The sequence below is a fragment of the Melanaphis sacchari genome, unplaced genomic scaffold (genome assembly GCF_002803265.2).
Source record: "Melanaphis sacchari strain LSU unplaced genomic scaffold, SCAv2.0 Contig134_pilon_pilon, whole genome shotgun sequence".
Taxonomy (NCBI): Eukaryota; Metazoa; Arthropoda; class Insecta; order Hemiptera; family Aphididae; genus Melanaphis; species Melanaphis sacchari.
Window position 1 is genome coordinate 1,444,927 of NW_020270560.1, and position 13,840 is coordinate 1,458,766.

Below are 13,840 nucleotides of genomic sequence, written 5' to 3' on the forward strand. Positions count from 1 at the left end.
TAAATATTTAGAATTATAAACATGTTCATTGTACTCATACATTTAAAATATAATATAATTATATTAAATCATTCAGATGTGTAAGTAGACCTCCCGCTACATTTTTTGTCAAATTTTACCATAATTATTCCCAAACAATTTAATCAACGCTTCTCTACGCCACTGATTGTAATATTATAAATTATAGTAACTTAATATTATTTAAATGTTCTTAAACTATAATCACTATCAATACTAAAAATCGAACAGAATTAATTTCGTTTATTCTCGTAATAACAATATCGTTATGTAAATAAGTTAGAGCTATTACAGTATTAAGCATACTCATTTAAAAGACGTGTTATACATAATACATGGTGTCATTATCATTTCGTACAACGGTACAATAACACTATTAAAAATCAATAATAGGAATGTACACATAAAATATTAATTATAAAGTTCCGTAATAATATTATATAATCCCAGACTATACAGTAGTTAATAACATATTATCACGTTCGTACGTCGTGACGCTGGAATAATCAATGTTGCAATATAGCATAGGCACACGCGATAATTTTCTTAAACTTGACGTGAAAAACTCCCAGAAACTATAAATTATTACCGTTAACGTGTTTAGTGATGGCACTAAAAATGCTTATATTATAGCGTTTCCTGACCCATTAGTGAAAGCACGCCATACCCAAATAAACATTGTTTTCTTGTCTGGCAATAACATTTATAATAAAATGCAGGCCGAAAAATACAACAATTTCCGATAAACTCGTTTCGAACGAAATAAAAATAACGAACATATTGAATAATCATAATATTATGATGAACACGAATACGTATATGTCAAGCAATAAAATAATATGATGTGTTTTCGATAATATTATATAATTTTCAATTAAATTATACAAATCATTGTAATGTATTTTGTTTGGATACTCTACGAACGTGGTTTTCGATAGGACTTAAATACTTATATGCTTCATGTAGATATTTGTTGTTGTTTATTTTTTAAACTAAATATAGAATTATTTACTAGTAAATTAGATATGTAGAAACATTTTAAATGGTAAAATGATTATATAATCTCAAATTCTCAACTTTACTTCAAAAACATTGAAACAAGTTTATTTTAATTTGTTTACATAAGAATTTAGACACCTAACGATGACATTTATTCATTTCATGATGAAATTTTATTCTTGGTATGTCTTATATAGTTATATTCGACAACTTTTAATCAAAAAGCATTGGAATATTTTTATTATAACTATTATTCATTCGACAAATGTCAGTGTATTTATGCAGGAAAACTAAATTAAATTAAGTTTGAAATTATTTTCACAATTTTGACGTAAATACGTGGTGTTAAGAACAAATTGTATACTCAGCAGTACTTCACCTATCAGAACCGTCTATTTCAAATGTGACATTAATAATAGTTACACTTTCAATAAGGTCGTCGCTGTCTGAATAGATTTACTTGTATGTTATTGCCAAAGTAATAAGTATAAATATGTTCAATATAACAAAATAATTTTTAAAAACTTAATTTATTCTACTTTTTAAAACACTTCTTTTTGCCACGAATTATAACGACCTTAGTGGCTCAGTCACAAATAATATACGTAATACTTATTAATAACAGCATAGCAATACATACATAATATACAGCAAATGTCGTAGCTTTTAATCATTAAATACTTTTTAGTAAATCAATCGATGTATTACGTAATTTTTGGAGTATGCAGTTCATTAACCTAGGGACTATAACAGAATCATAGAGAAGGCGGTATCATATATTTATCGAGTATCTCGCTCAAATTATTATCACCTTTGATAATACATTTATTCAAAGTATGATATTTTTTTAGAGTTTTTAAACACCTATAATTCATAGGTACTTAAAAATTACATTTAATGATACTTAATTTTTGATTCCAAATAACAATTGTTTTAATGAGTCTTAACAAATTTATTTATTTTTTCAAACGAGAACAACCTTTTTTTAATAAGCAGTTATTATTTTAATTTTAGATGTGTATACTCAATGTAGATCAAAATTCAACCGATTAGTTTCTAAATTATTAAACTTTATATGGTAAAGATAGTCTTCTACGATAATAAGCTGATAATATCATAAATTAATACATTGTATGCTATAATTATCTGTATGATTATTTGAAAATTATAGTAATTCGAGTAAATATATCAATATATCAACATTTTATCTTTGTGAAAATCGTGTAATAAATACTAGACAGAATATAATAAATATTTGATATTTGATATAAAACTATTTCCAAGATTTATTATTCTTAACACACAAAGTCAAATAACTCAAACATTTCTTATTATAATAGAACTTTGATGTATCCACGTTTAAAAAAATAAATCTTGTGCTTAACAATTCACAGCAAAAGAAATGGTTCATAGTTAAAAAAAAAATTTCATCATCACAATATACTATTTAAATGGTATAAAAAGTACCTAAAAATATGTTTCTTAAGTTAACTTAAAAATTCTGAAAATCGAAATTTTAATAAATCCTTTATTAAGGAATAGTGCTAGATGGTGTGTTAGATACTTAGTGAATAACCTACAAAAGGGAGCGTTGATCGTTTAGACTAGTTCCGTTCTAGTGAACTTCTTTAATATGAATTCTATAAAAATAAGTAAATTTAACATACCATTCTGTTCGTATAATATAAATACAACTACAGTTTTCTTGATTTTTTTCCTAATATATAAATGTCTGCAAGAATCTTTATCAAAAACTGTTTATAAAGTATGAAATACAGTACTTAGTTGTCAACGGGGAAAGAAAATATCATTTAAATGTACACAACTCTTCATCAAAATTAATTTAAATAATTTATATATTTTAGGATGATTTACAGGGTTTGACACTATAAGTTATTAAATATATTTAATCTGTATCATAATCAGAAATTCGTCTGAGTTATGACAGGTTATGTGAATAATCGGCAGTAAACAAAAATTATTTGAAAAAAAATTAGGTTCAATAATCTAGTATAAATCATATATCGACTATTATAAGGTAAGGACAAAATTGTTAATAGGACTGCATAGCAATGGATGTAGTTATCAATATTCTACAAACTTCTTTATTTTTTGGCGTTGGTATGAGAATAAATATAGATTTATTTATAGCTCAGCGTAGACAAGACTGAGACCCTCAATCGTCATATGAAATATTTACGTCCTGTCTCTCATCTGATACCCTAAATGATTGTTTCGTGATACTACATCATTAGTATTTTTTACATACACCTATGCTATGCACATTTCTCTCGGGATTGTCTTAACATATGCATACGAGTATGACGGTTCTTTGCTTAATAATTAATAATATATTATCTCGTTAACACGTGTTTTTTATATACTAAATAGTTAAATATATTAATGATTATTATGAGTTATGAACAATTACATATATACATATGTAACATCACAATATGCAGAATTGCAGTATTATAGTATTATTTTAAGTGGCTTATTATAATATTATTTACAACGCGTATTGGTCAACCGTGATAATAATTTGTAAGTTGATTTCGTTACAAACACTAAAAAAAAAATTAAACCTGGGTATTAAGAGAATAATTAAATATTTTAAGTCCGTAATTTTATTGACTAAAGATTACTGAAACACATTGAATAGCTATTTCGCTCCATGTATATTTATATAAAATTGATTATTAAAAAAAAACTTCAGATATCATTAATTAATGATGCCTACTTGTAATCTCTTAAAATACGTATAAAATTTTAAAATATAATAATATAAATAGACAACAACAAAAAAATTGCATACGTACTCCTTCCTTATATGAAATTATATATAAGACCATAAAATTGAGCAAACTAATACGACAATGACCAAATTAATATTATAAACAAGAATAACTATACTGATATGTCAACGTAAGAAAATAAAAACCTCGAACATGAACTTGACGATTACAACAAACCGATTATATAATATAATATGACCTTATTAGAAGAAGTTATAAAATTAACACAAACAAATATAATACATAGAGAGAATATTTTTAATACCATTGCCATTGCTATTCATACCTACATATAATACCGGAAAACTACACAATAAGTACACGAACACGATAAAGTATTTCAGTGATTGACGTCATAAAACTTATACAAAATAATTTTTTCTAAATATATGAAAATTTAATCTATATAATAACTTTAGCTGATTTTGCATCAATACTTTCATTGGAACAAAAATATTATTTTGAATAACAACATACTTTATAAGGCACATTAACAATCATATTTTACTCAGTAGTAAAAAAAAATTAATAAATCAGGAATTTTGAAGGGTTTACTACTTGAACTACCTAATGAAAAAAAAGGTAGGCAAGTGGGTAAAGAAAAATAATTTTATCAGCCTACAGATCACAAACCATATATTTTCTGATATGTTTTTTTTTTTTTATATAAATACAAGTCAATTATTTTACTTTTAATACTACGGAATATTAATATAATATTTTTCGAAAATATTGCATTTATTATACTAAGTATAAGTATCAATTATTATAATTAACACATATTTTTACAATATCTTAAAATAAATAAAAATGTTATTGCGTATAGTAAAATTCATAATAATGTAATAAACTTATGTAAAATTTTTTAATTCCTATGAATAATATTTTTAAATTATCATAAAATAATTAGCATCGTCATTTACGTATATCGTTTTAAATAAATAATTTTGTCCAAATTTGAATTTAAAATTTTATAAAAAATAATGATTTTTAAATACTTCTTAGATTTTAAGATTTCATCAGTATGAATTTATGAAGAAACGAAGAATATTAAATTAAATTTTCAAAACTTAGATAGAAAAAGGTATAAAATTTTTTATGAATTTCTAACAGCGATAGAGTTTGAACTTTTTTTTGCGATTTTGACTAATTCCGTTAAAATCTCAACTTGAAATTTTTATAAAAAAAAATATTGTAACTATAAATATTTGATATATTAAATTATTAAATTAATAAATTATGAAGAGCTTTATATTTCAATTATTTCTACACAGCAAACAATTTTTAATCAAAATGTATTGAAAAAAAATTTTTTATGCCAATAAATAGCTGAAAAAAAAACTATTAAATCAATTTTATCGAATAGATTTCTGTAAAAATTCGTGTTTTACTTAATTTTTTTTTTTGTTTTTCACAGTTATAAAAAAAATAACTGGAATTTTTTACTTTTGATCTCTCAACATACCAACTATATCCACTTTGCTACCAGAAACCATGCCCATTTTCGAAAATAGAATTTTTATTTCTGCAAAATGTGATGACAGATACATACATTATTGTAAAAGAATCTAAAATTACATTGTACCATTATTAAATTGTATAATACGACATTTAAATATGTATATATTTAAAAACATAGATATATTATAATATTCCAAACAAACTAAACTTAAGAACAGTAAAAAAAATTATACATAAACTCCATCGATAATATAAGGTAAATAAATTGATAATTTAAATAAAAAAATATTTAGTTAGGACAAAAATTAATTAGTACCAACATTATTGTGTTTTATTTAATTTCAAAATAAATATTTTTTGAGGTTTTAAGTTATAAAACTTGAAAAAACATAAGACCTAGAAACTTGATGAAAAATTTATCGATAAACGAGTCACACGTGTAAAAGAGTTAACAAAGTTGATGAAAATTTTCTATAAAATCAAAAATATCGAAAAGAGGCAACTATATTATAATTAATTGAATAATACATAGTTTACTACCACTACTCCAATGAAAAATGCATATCATAAAGTATCATATTAATCTAATTAATTGTAAAGGTACCTAACCTATTTTATTCTTAACTTATATAAATATTTTTATGTAATAAATTTAATAATATTTTAACTTTGATAAATGATTAGGTTTTTGAGTCATATTCGATTCTAAGCATGGTGACAAATGTAACAATTACTTAAACCACAAAATATATATATTTTTATATTTTTTTGTCTGATCCAAGAAGATAATTTGTATAGTAGAAAATGTTTAATATTGACGGTGATATTTGTCTTCAAATTTAAACTAATCAATATTAAGAGAAGTCAAAAGTTAAAACTTACAATATCTACTTTCAAAATAATAGATACAACCAAAAAAATGTAGTGGAAAAAAATATATACGCGATACTAGGAAATAAAATATTAATAGGAATCTTCTAATTTCTATTCAAATCGATTTTGTTATAGTTAAAAAATGAATAATTGTTGACTTAAAATCCTTTACAAAATATTTATAGTAGCATTTTCTAATCATAGTAAAATATTTCAGCTCTAATTAAGCTTTTCATAAACATTTAAAATTTTTACAGTACAAGGTTTTTCAAAACTTATAAATTATTATTATGGTAATTAAAAAAAAAATATTAAAAATAATAAATACATATATACTATGTTATATCTTTAGAAATAGAAATTGACACAGTATTTAAATTTAGAATAGATTTTGTATGCAATAATTTATCATAGAATTAAAATTTAACTCATTCATTACAATGACCTACTCGATTATTATGATTATATATACGTTATTTTTTTTAAATCGGTGTATTATATTTTTACAAGAAGATAAAATAACCCAAACTATTATTGTAGACTATACATTAAAGAGTATCCGTTGATTTAAAACCATGTTAATGTTATTTAATAATGAGGTATACTTTAAACCTATATCATGTATACGGCCGAGTGATCATAGTGTTTTATTTTTATACCTATACTATTGCAAATACTTATTTCCCCTTCAAATTCAAATTTTGAGGTTTAAATATAATTTGAGAAATATTAATCTGCATGTTTAAATAGTAATAATACTGTGTAATTAACATTTTTAAGAAATTCATTGTCAGTTATAGATATTACTAATTCGTAAGCCAATAATTTTCAATTTAAGATCATAGTTCAACAGTTTGTTTTTATTCTCACGACCGAGAATAAATTTCTTACCTAATTACATTTATACAATAAAATAACTTTAATTCTATATAATATTTTAATTTCATATTAAAATTAAGTCTTAAAGTATTTTACGGATTTGCGTAATGATAACCTAAATCTAAAAATCTAAATATAACTGAATAGAACCAATACTTCCTAATTTATAATTAACAATTAATTATAGTAAATTAAAATAGATTCGATATACTGTTTTTACCCATTCATATTTGAATAGATTGAAAATGAAATAATGAATATAAACCAACCGTTTAAAAATTATCAATTGAAATAATCGTACCCAGAAAAAAATTTTTAGATACCGACGTGTCAAACAAATTATCATTCACTTACTTATTATAAATATCAAAATTAATTGATAAATGAATTATCAACCTTGGAGGTAAAATTAAGTATTATCTATCATTGATTATATTTTTTTCACAATCGTATTTTAAAGCGTTATATACATGTTTGAAATAGGCTTTGATTGCACACAAATTTACATCCTACTTTAAAATTTACATTATAAACCCGTAAATTGTGATAACACTTACTGGAAAAGTAAGTTATCAGAACCAACATTTTTAATAAAATATTTGAGAATTAAAAAAAAAATTAAGTTATAGTTTTTAATTTTTAATAGGGTATTTAAAATTGTATTCATTTTATTAACATTAAGCATATCCAATTTAAATTATAAACGAATGTTCAACTAAATTTATATCGTTTCGTATAAAAGTTTTAAATATTTGTTACACAACTATAAATTACTGTTAAATATAATATTACACATTAAGATTTAGATTTAAGATAGTTATCGTTGGCGCTATCAAAATTATATGCTTATCAAAATGATTATTTCATTTCTAAATTCCAAGAAAAATATTTTTTAACAACCAATCACGTACATATATCTCAATTAAAACATTAGCAGACTGTTAAGATAACCCAAAAAGACAAATCATAATCAATAAATATAGTATACAATTTAAATTAGTATCTATCAGTTAAATGTTATTCAAATTAACAAAACTTGAATTGAATAATATAGATAGGTAGTAAAAAATTACTTATACAAGATAAACGAGTATTTAAAATAATCTATGCTCAGCATATTTGACTATAGTTTCATTATTCCCTGTTCAATTTGTAAAGCGTATAATAAATATTTGTATTGAAGGGTGAAATTACAATTAAATATATTATTTAAATTATATATTATATTGATAAAATAATATGTTGTAGTAACGATCAGTAAATTAGTAAAATTAATTATCATATGATCAATGAAAATATTACATTTCATAAGTTATATTCATAGAGTTCTAAAAAATATCAAAATATATCAAATATAAACGCTTAAAAATATTTATCTAAAAAAATTTAATTACTTTTATTCAAAATAATTGTTTTTTTTTTTTATTACATAAATCGAGTTTTAAATATCAATTTTAGGGAGACAAAAGTAAAGTATTACATTAAACTGAAAACCTTTGAGAAAATTATGAACAAGACCACTCAAATCACGTACTACACATTATCTAATCAAACGGTACCATTTAGGTCAGTCTCTGACAAAGGTTTGTATTTAATTCTACGTAAAAGTGCAGATTGTAATAAATAAATATATAAAAAAAATAATTAAGTAAAGAACTAGCAGATGCATAAATTAAAAAAATAACTCTAATACTAATTTAAAAAACCGTCACATGAAACGACCACTTCAGACACAGAATAATAATTAATGACCTTTTCTCAATATAATTTAATTCACTAATAGTTCGACGGTTTATAAATATTTAAACAAAAAATGATTGACAAGAATAATAAACGCAAAATTCACATTTCATGACGATAACTTTCATATTATTATAAAACCAAAAATATTATATACTCGACCGCCCTCAACTTAGATATGTTAAATTTCATTAAAAATAATTCTAATTTAATAAATACATAGTATGTGAAAGGTACACATAATAGATTCATATGTAAAATAAAATATCTACTTGCATACACGTATAGTTTACTGGAACATGTATAATTTGCCGTTTGCCCAAAATTTTTAAAAACAAAGTAACAATTTTTAAAGATTCATACAAATGAAAAGTAAAAACCTACGAAAAAATTGAGCAACAGTAAAGTTTAATAAGTATAATACATCTACAAAATTTTACATTTTTGAGCAGTGTTAATTCCTAAGTTTATGATTAATTATAATTTTAACATTTACATATTAAAATAAAGTTTATAACCACGGCAAACTATTATTATTAAGCACAATCGGAGCAAAAAATATATTTTTTTATTTACCTGTGAGAGTTTTCCCTCGCATTGCTACTATGTTTTTCCATATTAAAGAAGCACATCTGCAGTTCACAGTCAGACAAATTACACCTAGAGAGTTTTGGTGACACCAACGGGGAAACGATTTTCTCATCCATCGTAAGTTTGGATTTTAGAGACATCGTCGTGCAGTTAAAAAAATTAAAATTCTTTTTTTAACGTGACTCACCACGGTGGTATTTTAAAACAATAGAAAAGTAAAACGTCAAAATAACTCGTACAGAATTTTATATCCTTCAGCGTAAAATAATATATATATAAAAAATTTAAAATTAAAGTTTTTTAAAAAAAATTACCTAATTATACATAAATGACACTATAAATAACTATCGCATTCACTCGATATTTTATTTTTATACGAATTATATGGGCAGTGATCAACACTAAGACAAATGAAACTCTGAATGTACCGCCATACGAAAACAAACACGCTATGATACTGCAGTAGGTAGTACAAAGTGTAAATTAACACGTCTAGCAATAACACTGATTAATGGTAGGTTAGTGAATGGTTTTGAAATGACGACCGGTTTCGTCCACACTGTTTGTTTACGTTTAAGAATTCTCGACATTGTATTGCGTTAACGCGCGAATTAATAGTGACACGATATTATGACGTACTGATAAACCGAAACGGTGGCCCGAATTTAATGATGAACGTATCAAACAACAGCCGCCTACAATTATTATTTGGTACAACAATTATTAGTTGTAACCTACGACTAGAATAGTTTGATTAAATATGTATATATATTATCACTGGTCTGGCTTCTCGTGTAATAGCCGGTATTAGTAGTGGTAGTGTTCTAGCACTACAGCGGCGAACTCTGAACCGCGTTTACAGATAGATCACTAACAGATAGAAAAAATGTTTTTTTCCTCCTTAGCCGCCTTGTACTCCTCATTCTCCGCCATCATATTTTCGCCTTCGATCAGCAGCGGCGCACAAATAGTAATAATTATTTGAATTATTATCATATTCTCGGAGAAAATAGACAATTTAACGAATTAAACCGACAACAGTCGACAGTGTAGGGGGAAATGATAACCGAATGCGGTACACCATTGCCTACAATTTTTTTTCCACAAGGCAATGGGAACTTTTAAAGTCACTCAGTAACACAATATACGACGTACGAAATATATAACATATTTAAAGTGATATCATATTTTATGTATATAGTCAAACTACAGTAAAAATAAAACGATTTTTCTATACGTTTTTATTTTTATCCAATCATACATATTATCATAAAACTAACTCGTACTTCAATTTATTTACTACAACTCGTGAGTAATATAACTGCCAGCTATAATTCAAAAACAATTAATTATGAATTGTCAAAATGTACAACTTTGCACTCAATCAAATGTTACAACTGTATGAGTATAGCTAAAATAATGATGGATTTTGTTTTTCAATAAATAGTAATAAAATGATAAGTAAGTTATTAGTTAATATTATTTTAATGCATTTTAATTGAATATCGAAATCAAATTAGTAAATACATTATATATTAAATTCTGAGCAGAACGATGAATGTATCTATTGATTTTTACAAAGATGTTTTTTTATGTCTGTGTACACGATAAATAATCGAAAAAAGCTTCAATTTTAAACTTTAACGAAAGTTATGAACAGCAATTTAGATCTAGTTTATACTTTAGAAAGGTTAAAATTTACCAGTGCTTTTTTATAATTTGAAAAATAATAAACCAAAAACTAAGAAAAAACAGGAATTTTTATGTAAACCTAATTATTTTATAAGTTTATAACCATGATTACCTATTACATTTTAAATATAATATTATTTATACGGAATGAAATTTTAAAAATATATAAATTAATTTTAAAATATTAGCTACCTATCTGAACTTATTCATACTATTTTACGGCAAGGTGACATTGATTAAAAAGTTAATAACCAATATTATAATAAAAAAAAAAATTAAATATATACATTTTATTTTAACTACATCTAAAAGACATAATATCACGAAATATAATTAGTGATATAGGGTGACAGACCGTTTCCACTTGTTTTTCATATACAATAAAATATCATTGAATTCAACTTAACACACTCATAATTGTGAACCACCCGACACCTAATGTACAACAGAGCAGTGTACCCATTTGCCTACCATTCTATAATATTAATTTCTAAATTATACTCAAGGTTACGTATTTGATTGAAATTAAATTTTTAATCTAGTCTAATTCTACATAAGTATAAAACAATTCATTAAGTCCATCATTATCGTTATTTATTAAACATTTACATTTAAATACGGAGTTATGAATGATTACTGTAAGTATGTAAATATATCTCAAAGTTTAAGTACCTAAGAGAACAGTAATTCAAAAGAAGAAAACATGCTGTTTTTATTATTATCTTTAATATCTACGTAAAAACAATCTTATGTTTAAACTGACTGAATAAAAATTTTTATTTGAAATTGTGAAAATCTAATAACAAAACCTGTAGGTAACAACTAGTTTATCAAGTTGTAAAATTAACGTGCGGTAAGACGCAAGTTATGTAGGTATGTACTTGTAATTTATTTTATGTGAAAGTAATACAAATAAATTAATATTTAATTATCTAAACTTAAAATGCATTTTATTTATGAATTTTTATATCGTAATGAATGCAATATAATTTTTAAACGTTAGGTACGTATAAATGTATTTATAATATATTCATTTTCCAAGGTTTTAAAATATTAAAATTAAGTTTCAACATTAATAATCCTATAGATATATAACAAATATACAGTAGACTTTCAATATCACAATTCATACAAATTTTTAACATGTAATTACTTAATAATGATATTGTTTTATTGTATAAAAGATATTAATAATAGGTATATAATACGTTTTACTCAAAGTGTAGTTACTCGTATTAGTTGTATCACCATTTTTGCTATTAGATATTCATAATGACGATTTCTAGCACACATCAATACATAAACTTTATTTTAAATTACTCAACTAATAAAATAGTACAGACAATAGCTTGTTGTTGTTTCAATAATAATTATACGCACGTTATTACCAAGTGGCTAATATATAATAATATGAGTAATATGACATACATAGATATATTTACCAACCATACATCGATATGGTAATTCAATTGATTTAATATTTTAATAATTTTTTTGTACCATTAATATTTAAAGACGGTGTTTAAGTAATTGAATTCTATTTTTTTTTTAATATGATAATTAAATGGATATTATTATACTATATATATTATATTTGTTTAAACTAGACGTATATTGAGATTTATTTTTGATAATCCGAAATGTTTAACCCTTAATAGCATAGCAATAATTGTATTAACTATTATTATTTATTACTATTACTAAGTCAGTCAAAAAAGTGATGCGTATTAGTACAAGTACAGTATAATATTAAATATTCTATAAAATCTCCTAAGAAAATGTTATCTATAGAATTTAAGGTTACTTACGTAACCATCCATAGCTGTTTTTTTAGATATATCATATCACAATATAATATGTAATTTTGTGTATTATGACTTGACATTTTAATGCAAGATTACTTATTTCACGATTAAGCTGCTTATATTTAAAGTAGTTGAATTTAATTAATGTTTTATTTTAGTACTAGTTTTTTAAACTAATATTGAACACAACTAATATTTATAACTTTAAAATAATGAAAATATTGTATTCAAATTCTAAATCGAATTTAAAGGCTCATATATTTTCAATATTTTTTAAAACGAGTATAATAAAAACCATTAATTTTAAAATTATTATTTGCCAACTCTAAATAATCTTTTGAAAGCATAATATGTATATATGGTCTATAATTAGAATTACTGATAATTTTTTTATTATATACTAATTTTATCCTCCAAAAATCGAATAATTTTTGAATAATACATTATTTACTTAGAGACTATCATTTCGCAGTATAGTTCTTCTTTTATTTTAATTAATGCACTTAAAAACAAGTTTAAACGTTAACACCTATGCACATAATAATTATTGTGAGATATTATTAGTCATATTCAATTAAAAATAGAAAATCAAATGAATGTGTCACGTCTAAATTTAAATTTCGTAATATATTATTTATTTGGAATTTGGAAATAACTGGTGAAAAAATACAATTTGCTACGATATTAAACACTGATAAATTAGTGATAATTATAATATTGGGGGATACTCCACATACAGTATAGACTTTTTACAGTGAATTCTAAATAGTTATGCTATAGGTTAAGTTTTGTAATATTTATATGAATAAAAATAACTACGAAGATACACAAACAACTTTAAAATGTTCAGATTAAATAATTATTATATTTAAGAAAACTAAACAGTCAATAATTATTATTAGTATAAATTAATACAATTAATCTACTTTAAAGTAAGCAAGTATAAAAAATACCTACCTACACGAAATAGCACATATAAATAATTAG

General features: G+C 23.5%; 1 protein-coding gene across 3 annotated transcripts in view; it reads right to left on the reverse strand.

Annotated features, from left to right (window-relative positions):
- LOC112591415 (cytosolic purine 5'-nucleotidase) overlaps positions 1-13,840 on the reverse strand; it is a 33,540-nt gene that overhangs the window by 15,611 nt on the left and 4,089 nt on the right. Inside the window, exon 1 of one of the 3 annotated variants that reach the window (XM_025335226.1) lies at positions 9,342-10,113. The exons of 1 other annotated variant lie outside the window; for it this stretch is intronic. In XM_025335226.1, coding sequence (XP_025191011.1) covers positions 9,342-9,496 — 155 coding nt within the window. In that variant the 5' untranslated portion in view covers positions 9,497-10,113. Of the gene's footprint in view, positions 1-9,341; positions 10,114-13,840 lie in introns of those variants that run through there. One more of the 3 variants, XM_025335224.1, reaches the window with a different exon arrangement.